Genomic DNA, 18,888 nt, shown 5'->3' on the forward strand with positions numbered 1-18,888 from the left:
TCTTTTTAATCTTTATTTCTTTATATTTTGATGTAATCTTGAAGTCAGCCCAAATGCTTACTTCCCATTTGTTATTTCTCTTCCAAAGAGGGAAAATGTATCAGTGACTGTGTGGCTAATTCCACTATATAATATAGTCAACATTCGGTGCAGTTGCCTACTGTTTTCTGATTTTGTTCTTTTCTTATAGGACAATGATAAGAGGCTGTAAAGTTTTTGCCTAGCTTCCTGGCCAGTGTGTTCTCTAAGACTTCTGTAGAAATAACTGCAGGGGCAAGCCTGTTTTCTGCTGCTTCGGAGACTAGGACATGGAGTGATGGATTCAAACTACAGGAAAAGAGGTTCCACTTAAACATCAGGAAGAACTTCCTAATGGCAAGCTGTTCAGCAGTGGAACATGTTGCCTGAAAGAGTGGTGGAGTCTCCTTCTTTGGGGATTTTTAAACAGAGGCTGGATGGCCATCTGTCAGGATAGCTTTGATTGTATATTCCTGCATGGTGCGGGGCTGGGTTGGATGGCCCTGGTGGTCTCTTCCAACTTTATGATTCTATGATTTCACATGTGCATATTATTAGTTGGGAATAAAAAGTTTCCTGAAACATGTTGAACTGCTCTCCTTTTTTGTGCTACAGGAACCTATCCTATTCTTTCCATGCTTTTTTCTGACCCAGCACCAAATTTTCTATTAAAGGAATGCCCAAAAGCATTCTTTGTAAACTGAGGTATACCTGTATATTAAAACAACAATCAGTACAAGATAAAAAACAACAACAATAACACAGTACCATAAAATATCTCATCAAACATTCTATGATTCTATGAAACAAACAAAAACAAAGTCTGGAAAAATAAAAGGCCTTTCCCTGTTCCTGCAAAGAGTAGAACTTTAAAAAAAAAATCTTACTTTTGTGAAATATAACCGAGAATCCCTCTGTCAGCATGGCAACTGACTATATTATCTGGGGGATTCTGGTATTTATAGTCTCAAAAAGAGGTCTGTAAACATAATACTACAACAGGGAAAGCCAGTTCTATTGTTGCCAGTCACAATGGCCCAATAACACACTGCAGAAATAATCCAGCTTGAGACTTCTTTAGCTGCCCTGGGTCAATGTTAGGGAATTCTGAGAACTGTAGTTTTGTGAGACACTTAGCCTTCTCTGTCAGAGAGCACCGGTGCCACAATAAACTACAGCTCATAAAATACCTTAGCACTGAGCAAGGGCAGTTAAAGCGGTGTCAAATTGAATTATTTCTGCAGTGTGTTTTGGACCTATGTCACCTTAGACTTGTGGGATGATTATCTCAGCCTATATTTAGGTTGATGCAGGAGGGTGCTAGGCAAAGCATGTCTTCTTATCATAAACTTACAGATTTCATTAGAGTACAAAACATGGAGATAGATAATACCTTTAAAATGAGAAATGGAACATAAGCTTTCAGAGGCAGAGTACATTTGAGTGCCACATTCTAGAGGACTTTGATTCTCAAAACTCAGAGTTGGAAGAGACCCCAAGTGCCACCCAGTGCAGCCCCCTGTCATGCAGGAACTCACAATCAAAGCATGCCTGACAGATGGCCATCCAGCCTCATTTAAAATCCTCCAAAAGAGGAGAAATCCACCACACTCCGTGGCAGTATATTCCATTCTCCAACAGTTCTTTTTACTGTCAGGAAGTTCCTCCTAATGTTGAAGTGGAATCTCTTTTCCTGGAGCTTGCATCCATTGTTCTGGGTCCTGTTCTCTGGAGCAGCAGAAAACAAGCTTGCTCCCTCCTCAATATGACACCCCTTCAAATACTTAAACAGAGCTGTCATATCACCTCTTAACTTTCTCTTCTGCAGGCTTTGAATCTGCAGGAGTGAAGCAGAGTAGTGGAGGAGAGGAGGTCCTGGAGATGCCTCATCCAGAGGGTCGCGATCGCCTGGAGAGTGGCTAAGAAGAACAACAAGAACAGCACTTTCCCCTCTCCCCCCCCCCCCCCCCCCCCCAGCTGCTGCCCTTTCACTTTCGGACCCCGCCCTGGTCCTCCAGGATCGCCACCCCTTTCCCTCCCTCTCCTCCGTCCCCTTTTGCAATCTGCTCCGAGCCCAGCGCTGGGCATCATCTCCTGGGCTTTCGGACCTTTCTCAGTGCCCCTGAGGGTGGCATGGGCACGTGGCCCTTTGGCCTGGCATCGGGAGACTTCAGAGGAAGGCTGACTGCGGAGTCAGAAGGACTCCAAGCAAGGGCAACAGGATCCCTTCTTCAGCGTCACTTTTGCCCACCCTTGGCACTGCCAACCGCCTTTAAAGAGCTGCCGTCGGAAGAGCAACAAAAAAACTTTTGCACCTGGTTTTCTCTCTAGATCATCCCTTCCCATCGCGTTCTTTTGGAAACCTGTTGGGTCTTGGCTGCCAAGCTCTTCATGGTGCCCACGAAATGCTGCCTCCTGTGCCACCCTTTCATTTGGAGAATCCAGAGATCCATCTTGCCTGGACGTTACCTTTTCATGCAGCTGCCTTTTCCTTGGTTTCCTTTTAAGAAAAGCCTTTTTCCCTAGAAAATCCTCCTCCCTGGATTTCAAGGGGTCTGTTTTGATTCTGACTGACTGCCATCTGCCTCATCATGGAAGGGAAGGATGGAGCCAGAGTCAGCCTGGTCCTCAATGCCAGCCTTGCCCCCACCTTGAAGGCCGAGCTCCTCCTGTGCCCAGTGAACACAGACTTCACCCAGTGGTTCCTGCCTGCCTTTTACCTGGTGGTCTCCCTGATGGGGCTTCTGGGGAATGGGCTGGGCTTGTGGAATCTGTGCCTCACCTCTCGGAAGAGCGGCTGGAACGCCCTGGGTGTGCTGGTGTGCAACTTGGGGGTGGCAGATTTGCTGTATGTGATCACTCTGCCCTTCCTAGTCTCCTACTATCTACAGGGCCGGGTGTGGGTCTTTGGCCCAGGCTGGTGCCGCTTGACCCGGCTTCTCTTCCATCTCAACCTCTATGCCAGCATTGGCTTTCTGACCTGCGTCAGTGTCCACCGTTATCTGGGCATTGTTCACCCTCTGAGGATGCTGGGCAGATGCCAGACCCTCAGTCCATCCATTTCCCTCAGCATCATGGTTTGGGTTTGGGTCATCATCCAGCTGTCTCCGGATTTCAGCTTCAGTAAAATGGACCAGGCGGGGGTGAGGTGCCATGACACAACACACCATGAGAACCTGGATACTTACATGCCATATATCTTGACCATCACTGTAACTGGCTTTGTTGTCCCTTTCCTCATCATCACCGGATGCTACTGCCGTGTGGTCATGGTCCTTTGGAGGAATCAAAATGTGGACCCCGTCCTCAAGCGTAGGAGTATCACCTTGGTGGTGCTGGTGTTGGTGCTTTTCTCGGTCTGTTTCCTCCCCTATCACATCTTTCGGAACCTGAACTTGCAGTCCCGCAGGTGGCAACTCCAGGGGTCCTGCTCTCAGACTTTAAGGAACATCTATGTCTCCTACCAGGTGACCCGAGGCCTGGCCAGCCTCAATAGTGCCCTGAACCCTCTGCTGTACCTGATGGCCAGCGAGGACCTTGTGGTGCGATTGAAAACTTTTGGTCAAACCATTGGACGGGCCCTGAGGTTTCTTTGGCCAAGCCAAGCCCAGCAGCACTTGGGTCAAAAGAAATCAAGCATTATTCTGGAGGAGGAATGTGAGGAGGTGTCAGATGATCTTTGAGCTGATTCCTTCTTTTTGTTTTCCACCTATATGTGTGTGTATGTGCTTTCCCTGTCATTTGTTGATGTATGGTATACCCATAAATTTCATAGGGTTTTCTTAGGCATCCATCCATTTCCCTCAGCATCATGGTTTGGGTTTGGGTCATCATCCATGGAGTCGTGTTTGCCGGTAGGACTGAGGCAAATCTTTGAAGCACTACATAAATGATTAAAAGCTGTGAGCAAAGATAACAGTGGGATGAGCATGATACTTGTGTGTCAGCAGAATAGAAGAGCTTATCAAAATGTAATATTGCTGAGTTTGATAACTCTCCACCTTTATACAGTTATTTGTTCAGTTTGATAGCCCTGCACCTGCTTATTCATGATATCTTTTTTTTACACTGATTTGATAGCCAAACACCTGTCTGTTCCATTGTATGCCTATTCTGTATGGCTGGAGTCCTCTGCATTTAAAATCAGTTTTTTTTAGCAGCCTAGTGCACAGAACTGCAAACACTTTAAGTATATATGTGCGTAATATCACTTGTTTGCATAGGTATGTGTGTGTGAGGGAGAAAGAAAGAATGAGGCGGTAAGACTCAAAGGAGAGGGGATATCCAGATGCCTTTAGTATAACACCTGTCTATCTGTAAAAATGTCTATTTCTCATTCCTAGGGATAGCAAGGCTATTTAAAATGGCCATCAGTATTAGTTTAGGATTTGATATTTGTCTTGACATTTCCTGATCCTCATTCCCTTTAGGTTATGAATGAACAACATAGACATTTAGAAACAAAGGTGCTGTGTAAAAATCTTTGAGCAATAGAAACATGTGGCTTTGTTCTTGAAAGATACAGTGTCACACTCCATGAAAAAATATAGATAGTGTGTTCTGAAATATGTTTTGGAGTGACTATATTGGTAATGTTGTTTAATGACTATTATACTTGTCCCTCCACATTTGCTCAGGTTAGGGGCACAGGACCCCCATGAATGTGGAAAAATCACAAATAACAAAAATACTATGTTTTTACCTCTCTAGGAATCTCTAGGTCCTCCAGTGCAACTCTGTGGTCAACATCTGCCAGACATTGACCATAGAATTGCACTGGAGGAGCTACAAATGCTTAGTGGAGTGTTCTCTAGGAATCTCTAGGTCCTTCAGGGCAACATTTCATTCAAGTTGACCATACATTTGTACTGGAGGATCTAGAGATTCCTAGAGAGAACATATTAATCAAATCAGTGAATAATCAAATCCTCAAAAGTCAAAGCCACAAATGTGGAGGGACAAGTGTAATATAAATGCGATGATGATGATGATGATGATGATGATGATGATGATGATGACAACAATGACAATGGTTCTAGAAACAGATAGCTGTACTGCTTTTTTAAAATAAATTCATACAAATTCTTTTGTTGTGTATAATAAGATTTAAAGTCAGAAATTAAAGGTGCAGTCCTGTGATCCAGAGACAGTGTCCCGGGGCAATAAGATTGACTAGATCTTCTCTGTGGAGATAATCAACAATGAACTCCATTCAGAAAGGGAGATGCAGATTCCCATTTCTGGTCCTTAACCAGGCTTTTAAGTTTCCTCACAAGACCAAAAAGAAAAGGAGGAAAAAGTGTTTTTGGCCTCTAGTACTGACAATGAACTCACTTGAACTATGGCTCCTCAGTCTCCAAATCCCTACCCACCAAACCCATCAAATTGGAGAGGAGGTAGTCTAACAGTAGTTCCACCTACTGATTACAATGCAAAGGTTTCTTTTATACTGGTGAAAAACAAACCTCTGTAAGGACAGGGCTGAAGAACAGCTTTAGCAAGAGGATGGAAGAATATGAGACTTCAGCATTGAGACAAATCATCTTTCTGCTCCTTTCTCCTTTAGACTGTACACTAAATAAGTTTTGTGGTGGTTACAGACACACTACAGAGGCTGCACTTAGGATAAACTAGTGAGTACTTGAGAGATGTGCTGTCATAAAAAGAATTAAACTAGGGACCTCTAGAGCTAAAGTTGATAATAAGGGCTGACATGCCATTAACCTGTGTTCTGCTGAGAAAAAACATAGCAACCACCCAGGAGCCCTTTCACAGTAACTAACTATAGTACTGGATTCCACTTTAATGGCTGTAGCTGAATTCTATGGACTCCTGGGGTTTGTAGTTTGGTGAGGTTGTTGTTGTTGTTGTTGTTTTTGTTGTGTGCCTTCAAGTCATTTACAACTTTTGATGACCCTAAGGCAAACCTATCATGGGTTTTCTTGGCAAGATTTGTTCAGAGGGGGTTTGCCAAGCCGTTGACTTCCCCTGAGGCTGAGAGAGTGTGACTTGCCCAAGATCACCTAGTGGGTTTCAAAGCCAAGCTGGGAATTGCCACACTGTACTAAAACTCAGTGGCTGAGAATTCTCAATATTCAACCTCACACTGCAGTTGTAAAGTGGAATCATTGGCCTGTTCCGCACGGGCCTATAGTACGCGCTTCACACGTACTAGGGTTAGAAAGGGGCGTCACTTCCTGACGCCCCTAACCCTAATACGCGCGGAGCACACACAAAATGGTGGCGCCCGTTCCACACGGGTGCCACCATCTTGACGTAGCGGACGCATTGCATCCATATGTCGCGCATCGCAAATGACGCCGCAAGTGCGCCATTGGCACCTCGCGGCATCATAACTGCACCGCAAAAAGAAGCACCATTTTGGGGCTTCTTTTTGTTCCATGAGGGAGTTGTGAGGTTTGGTTGCTGCGGCTCCCTCACGGAGCAACCGGTAGCGCCGGCAGACCGCCGCTTTTAGGCGGTCTGTAACGCTCCATAGTACTATAAATTTGCAGTGTGAAAGGGCCCCAAAACAAGACACTGCTGAACGTCACAGCTGAATCCAATGGTCTGGGAAGGGTTGCTTTCTTTTATTAGAAGTCTTTCTACCCTAGAAAATGCTATGTTGTTTTATATCTTCCAGAATCAGTTTCTTTTAGAACTGGGAAAAATTGATTTGGGGGAGGGACCTTTGAATTGGGTCCAGCTCTTCAGAATAGAAAGGTCACTATTTATCAGCTATTTTGGGACAGAGAACAAGACAGCATACTAATGCACAAGTGTTTGGTATGACAGGGAAGCAGACACAACGCATTTTAACCCTTCATATACCTTAATCAGGAACAGATTACCTATGGGTATAATTCTTAAAGATATTTTTTATCTAACCCATTTCATTTGGCAAATATTCAGAATTTTCTTTCTAATTCATAGTTTTAAAAGAGCAATCAGGGTCCCAGTTGAAATACCTAAGATTCAGAAAGACTGGCTGTCCTAGGGAAATTATTGCTTTACTGTTTTATCTCCACATGTGAAAGATCAGGCAACATTTTGAGGACTGCTTGGCTTCAAGGACAGAGAAATGACAGAGGTTCGTGGCAGATACTCTCTGTGCTTGGCATGCTTCTGGTTCAGTTTTAGTATTCAGAGCAAGGCTTCTTAATAAAGGTTTATTGTTTTTAATTTGTACTGTTTTAAATTTGTTGGTAGCTGCTTTGAATCCCTATATCATCAGAAAAAAGAAGGAAAGAAAAAGAAGATAAAGATAAAGATGATGATGATGATTCCATGAGTGGTTGTTTGGGGTTTCACAAGAAATCATGATCCATTTTACAAAATAAATATTTTTTTTAACCTGTGGATATCATATTTTTTATTGCAGAGTTCCTTGAAAACTGAAAATTATTTCAAGGATATTTCCATGGTAAAAAAAGGATGAACTAGATCATCTCTCTATTCATCCCACGTCTTGAAGGTGATACATAAAAAGGAACCATATTACTCATTACTTTTCTTTTTAAAAAATAATAAGGGGGGCTATCTTGTTTGTTTGTTTGTTTGTTTGTATCTTGCTCTTTTCCCAGGACTGGGACTCAGAGCGGCTTCACAGTATTAAACTTTTTTTAAAAAAATATATAGTACAATAAAATAAAAAGTACATTGAAAAGAATTTTTAAACTGGTCCAACATCGAACATCCCAGCCTGTCATTATAGTAATTCCCTAAATGCCTGTGTGACCTGCCGGCGGAAAGCCATCAAGGAGAGAGCCGTTCTGATCACCCTGGGCAGGGAGTTCCAGAGTCTAGGGGCAGCCACTGAGAAGGCCTTCTCTCATGTCCCCACCAACAGTGTTTGTGATGATGTTGGGACAGAGAGAAGGGCTTCCCCAGAGGAACTTAGAGTCTGGGCCGGTTCATACCAGGAGAAACAGTCTGCCAAATAGTGTGGACCTGAGCCATGTAGGGCTTTGTAGGTAATAACCAGGACCTTGAATTGTGCCCGGAAACAAACTGGCAGCCAACGAAGCTGTTTCAACAGGGGCATTGTATGGTTTCTGTAATCTGCCCCGGTTAATAGCCTGGCAGCAGCTCTTTGAACCAGCTGAATTTTCCGAACACTTTTCAAAGGCAGCCCCATGTAGAGCCCATTACAGTAGTCCAAAAGGGATGTAACCAAGGCATGTACTACCATGGCCAAATTTGGCTTCTCAAGGAACGGGCGCAGCTGGCGCACAAGTTTTAAATGTGCAAAAGAACTCCTGTCACAGCAGAGACCTGGGCCTCGAGGTTCAAAGCTGAATCCAAGAGTACTCCCAAACTACAAACCTGTGTCTTCAGGGGGAGTGTGACCCCATCTAACATAGGCTGGATCCCTATTCCCCGATCTGCCTTTCAACTGACCAACTGTCTTGTCTGGATTAAGTTTCAACTTGTTTGCCCTCATCCAGTCCATTACTGAAGACAGGCACTGGTTTAGGACCAGGACAGCCTCCTTGGATTGAGTTGGGAAGGTGTAGTAGAGTTGAGTGTCATCTGCATATTGATGACACCGCACTCCAAAATTCTGGACAACCTCTCCCAGCGGTTTCATGTATATGTTAAACAGCATAGGGGACAATACAGAACCTTGAAGGACCCCAGAGGTCAATGGCCAGGGGGTCGAACAGGAGTCCCCCAGTACCACCTTCTGAGTTCTCCCCTCCAGGAAGGAAGAGCCAACTGTAGAACAGTAATAATAATAATAATAATAATAATAATAAAATAATAATAATAATAATAGGATTTATTTATATGCTGCCCAATCACTGGGAATCCAGGTGGCTTACAACAGAGGGGATAAAGATGGTTCCCTGCCCTCAGGCTTACAATCTAAAAATACACGACACAAAAGGAGAAGGGATTGGTGAGGGGGGGAGGGGATCAGGTCCAGCATTCTTCTCTCCTCGGAGGCCTGGACCAAGGCAGATGGACCGGAGGGAGGGCTCTTCTTCTCCAAGTACCTCCAAGCCCCATCCCAGAGAGGAGGTCTAGAAAGATACCATGATCGATGGTATCAAAAGTCACTGAGAGGTCCAGGAGAACCAACAGGGACACAGTCCCCCTGTCCAGTTCCCTGCATAGGTCATCCACCAAGGCGATCAAGGCTGTCTCTGTTCCCTAGCCAGGTCTGAAACCAGATTGAAATGGATCTAGATAATCCATTTCATCCATAAATCCCTGGAGCTGGGAAGCCACCACATGTTCCAAAACCTTGCCCAGAAATGGTAGGTTAGACACTGGCCGATAGTTTTTCATTATTGTGGGATTCAAGGATGACTTTTTTAACAGAGGCCTCACAACAGCCTCCTTTAGGCAGGATGGAATTCTGCCTTGTTGTAGGGAGGCATTGATTACCTCCTTTACCCATTCAGCCAGTCCTCCTCTGGCCTGTTTAATAAGCCAAGAAGGACAAGGGTCTAAGATACATGTGGTGGCTTTTACCTCTCCAAGGATCCTGTTCACATCATCAGGCTGCACAAGTTGAAAAGCATCCATTAACACTGGACTGATAGGAGCCAAGGGTACATCCACTGACACTGTATCAACTGTAGCATCTAAGTCGGAGCAAATCTGAGCAACTTTATCTGCAAAAGCTGTGCAAATTCTTCACAGCGTGCCTCCGAGTGGTCTGTATCTTCTACCTGAGGGTGAGTGTGTAAAAGGCCCCTGACCACTCGGAACAGCTCTGCTGGACGGCTCCTTGCAGATGCAATGCTGGCAGCAAAAAATGATTTCTTTGCTGCCCGCATTGCCACAGAGTAGGTTTTCAAATAGGCTCTAGCCCGTGTTCGATCACATTCACTCTGAGTCTTCTGCCAACGTCACTCTAGTCTCCGTCTCATTTGCTTCATTACCATCATCTCCCTGGAGAACCATGACATTAACTCTGTATTTTAAAAAAGTAACAAGAAACATTTACCTATTATTTCAGAATGGTCCCCAAAAAACAGAAGGGAGGAAAGAACAGAATGGAAAGACTGCCAAGTCACTGTAAGGCAGCAGACAAAAACATTACTGGTGGGGCATATTTTGGGCATGTTTCAATTTTACAATGATTTTAAAATAATTTAAAAGCAATTCTTTAGCAACATGCAAGTAATGGGTAACAGATTAGTTTCAACAATCAACAACATTTTTGAAAAAATAGTGCAACACTATATTAACTTACTTGACAAGCTTACATGTGGTAGGTTGAACTGCTTCAAGCATCTTGTCCACCTAATCCGTCCTCAATAACTGGAACCTATCCCATAAAAACTGACCAGATAATGTACTGGCCACCTCCCTAGGCTCTGTAACAAGTGTGGGCAATGATTTGACCACAAAACAGGGCTGAAATCCCCTCTAAAATTAGATAATTCTCCATCAGCCCAATGGCAAGAAAGAGATCCATGGCATGTCCTGTATCATGTGTTAGACCAACGGTGTGCTGAGACACCCCATTGTTTTAATCATAACTGTGAGGTTCTGAGCTGGCCCTCATCACGACAGCCTCAGTTTGTGTATTGAAATCCCCAGAACCACAGTCCTTGGTTTTTACAACACAACCTCCAAGACCACTTCAGTCTGCTCAGGCAAGGACACTGCTGGGCAGCAGGGTGGGCAGTACACCAGCAGTATAGCTGCTCTCTCTAGCCCAACACTAGGTAGAAACCATGTAAACTCTGGCACCTAGATCTGTTTGATTGTGACTTGAGAAGAAAAACTGGGACCTGGCCTAGACGTCTGGATACACAACAATTTCACTTGAAATAGGTCAAACCCAACTTTTATTTGAAGTATGAGTAGCAGCAATGACAGTACTTGTTTTGTTACAATAGGCTACTATAATTATTGACCTCATCAACAGGATAATTGTTAACACTGATAAAACTAGAAAGATACCTATAAGTTTTTTAAAAAAAGTCCTCTTCCTTCCAAAATCTTTGTGATAGCAAAAGCTTTGGCCTTGTGGTTAGTAAAAGGGCTCAATGATATGAGCTCCCTAAAATTATGATTGTTAAAATAAGGAAAAACTGAGTATTGCCATATTGAATATTGCTAGAAGGAAGAAGAGAGAAACATGCCAATACTAATTCCAAAAAAACTAGAATGTATACCAGATATGACCAAAAGGAATTGCAAAGTCTCAATCCAAGCTGCTAGAATGGCTCTAAACTTTCTCTCTACTTGCACTAGTCTTGGGTTTCAGAGCATGTCGTTTCTAGAGGAGATTGAGCAGTTGTTATATTTACATATCTGTGGGAATTTGTGACCAGTGGAAGATGGACAAATATCCTTTCTGGGATGGAGTATTGTTTTAATCAATTGTGAAATGAGCCCCACATCTAATGTCATGGCTCATATTATTAATCAAAACTAATTTAGAGAGATGTTTCCACCTTCCTAAGAGAGGGCCAGGCAGTTACCACCAGTTGGTTAGTCCAGAAAAGTAGAGTGGATCTAAATTCAAAGTTATTATTTCCTACAGATGTTCCTGAGTTTCAGATGTTGCTGGTTCTGTGAAGATCTAAAAATGGAGAACGCTTGTAAGGTAAAGCAATGCATAGTCTGAGTAGGTAAAATGGGAAGATGTCTCACTTCTGGATTTCTTAAACTGATTATGAGATTGGACTAGCTGGCATACACAGCTCCTTTCTCTCTCTGTAACTCTGTGAGTAACAACAACAATAACCTTTATAACTCGAGTCTAAAATTCACAGAAACTGCTATGTTTCTTGGAAATGAACTGCTGTAATACTTAGTAGCCTGGGTGGTGTTAAACTTCATGAACATTACTCAATATGGAACATGTTTGGAGGCATAATCAGAGCCTCATACTTCTCCAGGATCAGAATGTCAGCTTGTTCCACTATTATGCAGTAGATATTGTTTCACTTCCATTATCCTGTCTCTTTATGCTAGTTTCTCCAGCTGTTAATTCTCAAAATAATCATCAACTTCTGCAGTCTTCCTGGGACCTTCTGTGTGGCTAAGCCCTAAAACATGTTTTCCTGCATAGCAGTGATCAATTTCAACCTCATTTCAGTAGGTCTGTCGTTTTAGTCAATAACAAGAGGGAAAACCTCCTCCTCAGCTCTCCAAAACTTCCAACAAGTGGTTTAATTTATAAGGAAATATTTTAGGCCTTCTTCAGGCAGAACTTCCTTCAGAAAGTTGTGCCACATTTCACACATCAAGAACTAGCCCAGAAGATTTTAATCCCTGAGGCAAAGAACAAGATGATATCTCTTCCAATTTCATGTACAGAAGTAGATTGTACTGGAATTGAATCTTAATTCAATATGGGCCAGTGGACTCCTGTACATCCAAGGTTCACTGGCTCGCTTAGTATCCACAGGGAAGGTGGCATAGCACAAACAACTATGCCCTTCAGTGTTGTTCCACTTTCCCATCCAGAGCCTGAGCTGGATGCCTTGCTACCTAAGGGTGAACATGGCAGAGAATCTGGCCCTGTGGCAAACACTTCCAAATACTGTTTAATATTTGGGAGCCACTAACACACAGACTGAAATCCTAAAATAAATTTACTATCGCCCCATTGATAATAGAGTAGAATCGTATATTTAAACAGCCAGTTTATTGCTTCTGTAATTTTTCCAGGACTGCAAAGACAGCTTCAACCATAGTACAGTGGTAGAATATTTGCATACTTTGCTTCCAGAAGAGCCCAGGGCAGGGAGAGGGCAGACCATAGGGCACATACAACTCTGGTGGTGTACAGACCGCCCCTTTGGGGCAGCCTGCACCCGCCCCTTTCCCCAATGGATTGGGGCCTCAGCTGCCACAGTGGCAGCCCTGAGGCCCCAATCAGCCACTTTTCGAGGCCGCGGGAAAGCGGCAAAAGGCCATTTCCCCATGGCTTGGAAAGGGGTGTCTTTGGGGCTTCATGCACCCCAACAACGGCTGTGCCAGCGACACAAACAAAGGAAGGAGCTCCGTTTTGGAGCTCCTTCTGGCGCCGCTGAAAGGGCGCCACAGGCGCCCTTCAGCAGCGCAAGATGTCATGTCCGCTCCACCCCATTTGGAGGCGCCGTGGCTGTGACGTTGTAATGGCGGTGCCCATGTAGAATGGGCGTTGTGATTACAACGTACTAGGGTTGCGGGGCGTCTGGAAAGGACACCCCAAGGCAACCCTAGTACATGTGCAGACTGGCGCAAAGTGCCGGTCTGTACAGCACCTCTGTCTTCTCAGATTTTATTGCCACTCCCCAAGGGACTGTTGCTTGAGGGAGATGCCTCATTCTGTCTAATGATAACCTTTAGATCCTACATTGGATTATATGCAACTGTAGGCTGGAATTGGGATTGTCAGATCTCAGGGTCTGGCCCTAAATACCCAGGTTTCTTGAGTTGTTTCCAGGCTGGAAACAAGGGTGCAAATTTTCCAGTTTTGGTGGGTTCATCTTACAACAATTTGCAAGATTTAATTGTTTGGTGCTGCAATAGACACTCTCCAGGGGATCTCTCTATTTACCTGTTTAGCTGCCTCCTTCCCTTCCAGCTGTCAGGGCTCACCATTGTTGCTCTGCTAGGTAAATCAAATTGATTCAAGAGGATTGTTTTAGTAAAGATTAACAACAGGATTCTGGCTCTTGTGCGTCTTCCTTCTGATGGCCATTGTTCTTGTTGTTGTTGTGACATTTCTGATTTAGGGCAACCCCAGGGCAGTTTGCGGAGCTTTATTGGCAGAATTTGTTCAGAGGGTATTTGCCCCATCCTCTTTTGAGATGGAGAGAGTGACTTGTCCAACATTCTCTGAAGATGCCAGCCACAGATGCTGGTGAAACATCAGAAACAAACTCTTCTAGAACATGGCCACATAGCCTGAAAAACCCACAAAAAACTATAAATCACCTAGTAGGTTTCCATGCCTGAGTGGGGATTAAAACCCTGGTCTCCCAGTGTCCTAATCCAATGCTCCAACAAACCACTACACCACACTGGCTCTCGTACTGCTGGCCATTATTCAAACTTTTCTTCACAGGCTCATATATGATGCAGAATTTTATAGTCCAATGAATGCTTCTTTTTATTCATTCTTCTGTTGCTGTTTTTTTTTTCTATGAAGATATCAACAATGTTAATAGCTTACATATTTCTTGTATTTGCATACAGGTTAACTATGGGTGCTTAACCGATTTTACATATGCTCGCTTGTTGCTATGCCAGATACTTGTTTATTCTGTTGCTATGGCCCTTGACTTTTTTAAAAAAAATTATTAGACAAAAAATAACAACATACATACATACAAATGACATAAATAATGACACAACATAAACATCACCAAGTCAGAGTTATATAAAACTTTACATTATCCGACGTCTTATATCTTTTTCCTTTAATTCCTTCCTGGAAGGCAACTTAACCCTTCTTATGTATCATATCCCATTTGTTTCCTCTCTGTTGTCTTGCTTTAGCCATAATCTATTCACAATACACTGCTCCCTCGGGTTACGAAATTAATTCGTTCCGCGGCCGCTTTCGTAACCCGAAAAGCCTTCGTAAGCCGAATTGCCATAGGCGCTAATGGGGAAAAGCCGCGTTTCGTGCGAAAAAGCGCCGAAAAGCACCAAAAAATTTTTTCGTAACCCGAAAACACATTCGTAACCCAGAACAATTATTTCCAATGGGATTTTTTCGTATCCCGGAAATTTCGTAACCTGGGTATTTCGTATCCCGAGGTACCACTGTATTTCATTTTCCATCCACGCAGCACATCACTTTACTATAAGTCTATTTAAATTTGTATTTCCTTTCCTACCATACAATAGTGGGCTAGTATATCAAATATGTATTCCTTCAAAATTATAACCCCCTTGTCATCTCATCCAAAATTTCTTCCAAATCTTATCTATATCCTGTGCTGACTACTTATATTTAAGCAATGTTTCTCCTTATCCCCCTCCCCTATTTTAATTTTAAGTCTTCCTTTGACATTTTCTTCTTTATATATTTTTTAACATCCCACCAGTCCTTTTCATCACTTCTATCTGTACTGCTCTTCCCCAACTTATCTTTCATTCTATTTGTCAGCATATCCATTTCTATGGCCTCATAAAGTTTGTTTAACCATTCATCCAGTGTTGGGATTGACAGGCTCTTCCAGTGTTTTGCGAATGTGATCCTTGCACTCGTTAGCATATATAACATTATACGTTTTTTCCCTTGATTTAGTTTTCCCTTCAAAACCTCAGTCATGTTTGGTAAGAAAAGCAATGGATCCCATGGTATCGCTATCTGGAATATATCTATCATAGTTTGATGTATTTGTTGTCAATATTTTTTTGCCTCTTTACATTCCCACCAGACATGAATATAGTTAGCATTAATTTTTTGGCATTTCCAACAAGCTGATGACCTGGTCTTACATATAGCATTCAATTTGTTGGGGGAAATATGCCAATGGTGAAGCATTTTGAAAAAAAAATTCTCTATAGTTTTGACATAGTGTGTATTTGTAGCTGTCTGTCATCATTCTCTCCCATACTTCTAGATCTATTGTTCTTCCAGTTTCGGCGGCCCATTTCAACATAGTATCCTTTATCTTGTCCTGTTCTAAATCTCTGTTCAACAATATTTTATAATATTTAGCAGTATGCTTTGGTTTCTCATCAAATATAATGTGCTCCAGCTCTGTATTACCATGGTTTATTCCCTCATTCTTCACATCTATCCTATATCTTTCTATCAGCTGTCTATAGAGGTACCAATCGTTCAGATTGACTTCATCCTTCAGTTGTTCTAATGGCTTGATTTTCCCTTCCTCATTTAATATGTCTTTGTATGTTATCCATTTCATGTCCTTATACGATTTGGTTCTTCTAAAGAAAGCCTCTTGTGGTGAGGTCCATGAAGGTATTTTATAGTAAAGCATTTTTTTTAATTTTAGTCCATGCATTCATTAAAGCGTTTCTTACATAGTGGTGTGAGAAGGCCTTATTTACCTTAATTTTGTTATACCAGAGAAAGGCATGATATCTGTAATTTAGCTGAATGCCTTCTAGTGTTAATAGTCTATCATCTTTTAGTTTAAACCATGGTTCTAATCAGCTTAAACAGGCTGCCAAATAATACAACTTAAGATTGGGAAGAGCGCAACCACCTTGACAGATTTTATCTGTTAATGTTTTTTGTTTAATTCTTGCTTTGTGACCGCTCCAAATAAATTTGGATATCTCTTTCTGCCATTTCTCTATCTGTGTTATTTGGGCTATTATCGGTAGATTCTGAAACAAGAAATTAAATTTAGGTAAGATGTTCATCTTTGTTACTGCCACTTTTCCCAAAAAGGATAAATTTAACTTAGACCATCATTCCAGATCTGCTTTAACTTCCTTATACATGACGGAGTAGTTGTTTTGAAACAAGTCAATGTTTCTACCAGTTATTACTACACCCAGATATCTAGCCTTCTTCCTTACTCTGTAGCCCAACTTTCCCTGTAGTATAATTTCCTCATCTTTTGTCATATTTTTAGTTATAATTGTTGTTTTCTCTTGATTGATCTTGAAACCTGAGTATAGGCCATATTCTTGTAAGATGATATTTAGATGATTTATACCAGAGAGAGGATCTTCCAAATAGAGGATGACATCATCAGCGTAAGCTTTAATTTTATAATGATGTTCTTGAATTTGCACCCCCTTTATTAATCTGTCATCTCTTACTTGGATTAACAAGATTTCCAGTAATAAAGTAAATAACAAGGGCAATAACGGGCAACTTTGCCTCGTTCCCCTCTTTATTGATATAGCTTCCGTTCTCTCGTCATTTATTATTATCTGAGCTTTTTGCTCCGAGTATAACCTTTTAATCCAGCTCCCAAAATTTTCGCCCAGCTCCATTTGTTTGATCGTTTCCTTCAGAAAGGGCCAGCTGACTCGATCAAATGCCTTTTCAGCATCTAGCATTACTATAACTAGTTTCTTCTCATTATGGTATTCAAAATACTCGATTACATCCAATGTTGTTCTTATATTATCCCTTATTTGTCTTTTTGGCAAAAAGCCAGCTTGATCTTCATGGATTATGCGGCCCAGAATTTTTTTCAATCTCTCTGCCAAAATTAATGTAAATATTTTGTAATCACTATTGAGTAGTGATATGGGCCTATAATTCCTTGGATCATCTTTCTCTTTGTGCTCTTTAGGTATTAAAAAAAATATCCTGTTTTCCATGATTCTGGTGTTCTGTGAGATTTTATGTCATTGAATGTTTCTGTTAGGGGTGTAATCAAGGCTTCTCCTAAGAGTTTGTAGTATTCAGCTGGTAACCCATCTGGACCAGGAGCTTTGTTAGGGCGTAATTTTCTGATTGCCTCTATTACTTCCTGTGGTGTAAAGCTTCTATTAAGCTCTTCTTTTTCTGCTTCCTTTATTTTCATGATCTTTTGTTTATCTAAATATCTCATTATTCCTTGTTTTCTATTGGTACCATCCTCCTCTTCAGAGTATAGTTCTTGGTAGAATTCTCTAAACATCTCCTTAATTCTAGAAAAAGGGAGGCCCTTAAATGTCCTACATTTTGGGCTGAGTTTTGTCCTGCAGTTGTCCTACAGTTTGGTCTCGAATTTGTCCTACATTTTGTCCCTGGTAATAGTGGACAGTGAGGCATTATTTTTTGTGTGTTAGAATTAGACTTACTGTTCATCCTGGTAAAGCATTCGTGCAGATATGGCAATGAGTTCTTCTTCTTTCTTGTGGAAATATTCAACTCAGGTAGGAGAAGTTCATAGCAGTATTTTTACTTTCCTCTGTAGCATTTTACATTTTCCAGGCTCTTTGAAGTTAGAGAAAGAGATAATCCATGTCTGTGTAGTAAGAACTTCTTGGATTTGATCACCAATATTTAAAGCTTTGGACTTGAGATCATATTTCCACCTAGGGTGTACACAGTATTCCAATTTGGAGAAACTGGCTTGTGGGATGGGTCGGATATGCCCGTCATAGAACATCTCTGAATGTTTTTCTGCTGAATGTGTCAGTCATAGAAAGGTTTGTCTCAACTTGGTTCCCCACAAATATGCTTTGGGGTACTGAACTTGATCTGATTCTAATCCTCAAGATACCCTGCCTATTCCATAGGATAGCATCCTTCACCACAAATGAGGTCACAGACTAGTTTGGGGGAGGGCAAGAAAGACAGTCTTCCAACATTGGGGAACAACCAGGCAACCAGGAGGAACTGTCAGGTACAGCCACTGTTCTAAGCATTTGCTACCTCTCTGCGCTGCTAATTCTGTTATCTATCTTGCTACCTTTCTCCTATGCTTCAGACAAGATGTTAAAGTTTAGGAGTTGTCGCAACCTACAGTATGTCTACAAGACTAGGGAGCAGGCTTTCATGATGTCACTAGTACCAACTTGAGATTGGCGGCTTGCAACCTATTTGTCTTATAGACAATGGAAGAGATGTCTATCAATAGATATTAGGCATTCAGAGGTCTCCATACACATTTAATTTATGTGGAGACTGTGTGGGCTAGACTCTCTCCCTGGAAGTAAAATGTGACAACACTCCGCCACTTGCAAATTGTACTGATGAGGCTATGGTCTTTGTACATAGCCACAGGAGAAGGAGAAGGCAAGACTACACCTCATGGCCTAGTGTGTAATGTGGAATTAATGGATCATCTGAGCCTGTTGTTGTTGGGGTCATTTTGGGGGTCTTTCTGGCTCTCTAGAGGGTATTTTGAAGGAAACATTTTTTTAAAAAAATACATTTCATTTTTACTTCTAGGGGGTCCACAAATATGGATATATGGACCAAAAATAAATTAGGAAAAAATTGATCCCTGGGGAGTCCAGGGGAGAGAGAGACAAAAATGG

At 42.1% G+C, this 18,888-nt stretch overlaps 1 protein-coding gene across 1 annotated transcript; it reads left to right on the plus strand.

Annotated features, from left to right (window-relative positions):
• Window positions 1-2,057: 2,057 nt before the first annotated feature.
• Window positions 2,058-5,926, plus strand: LOC121930156 (P2Y purinoceptor 1-like). The gene has a single exon (XM_042466415.1). It carries the CDS (start codon window positions 2,610-2,612, stop codon window positions 3,699-3,701), a length of 1,092 nt encoding a protein of 363 aa, XP_042322349.1. The 5' UTR covers window positions 2,058-2,609; the 3' UTR covers window positions 3,702-5,926.
• The last annotated feature ends 12,962 nt before the right edge of the window (window positions 5,927-18,888 follow it).

Source organism: Sceloporus undulatus, chromosome 4, assembly GCF_019175285.1.
Source record: "Sceloporus undulatus isolate JIND9_A2432 ecotype Alabama chromosome 4, SceUnd_v1.1, whole genome shotgun sequence".
Taxonomy (NCBI): Eukaryota; Metazoa; Chordata; class Lepidosauria; order Squamata; family Phrynosomatidae; genus Sceloporus; species Sceloporus undulatus.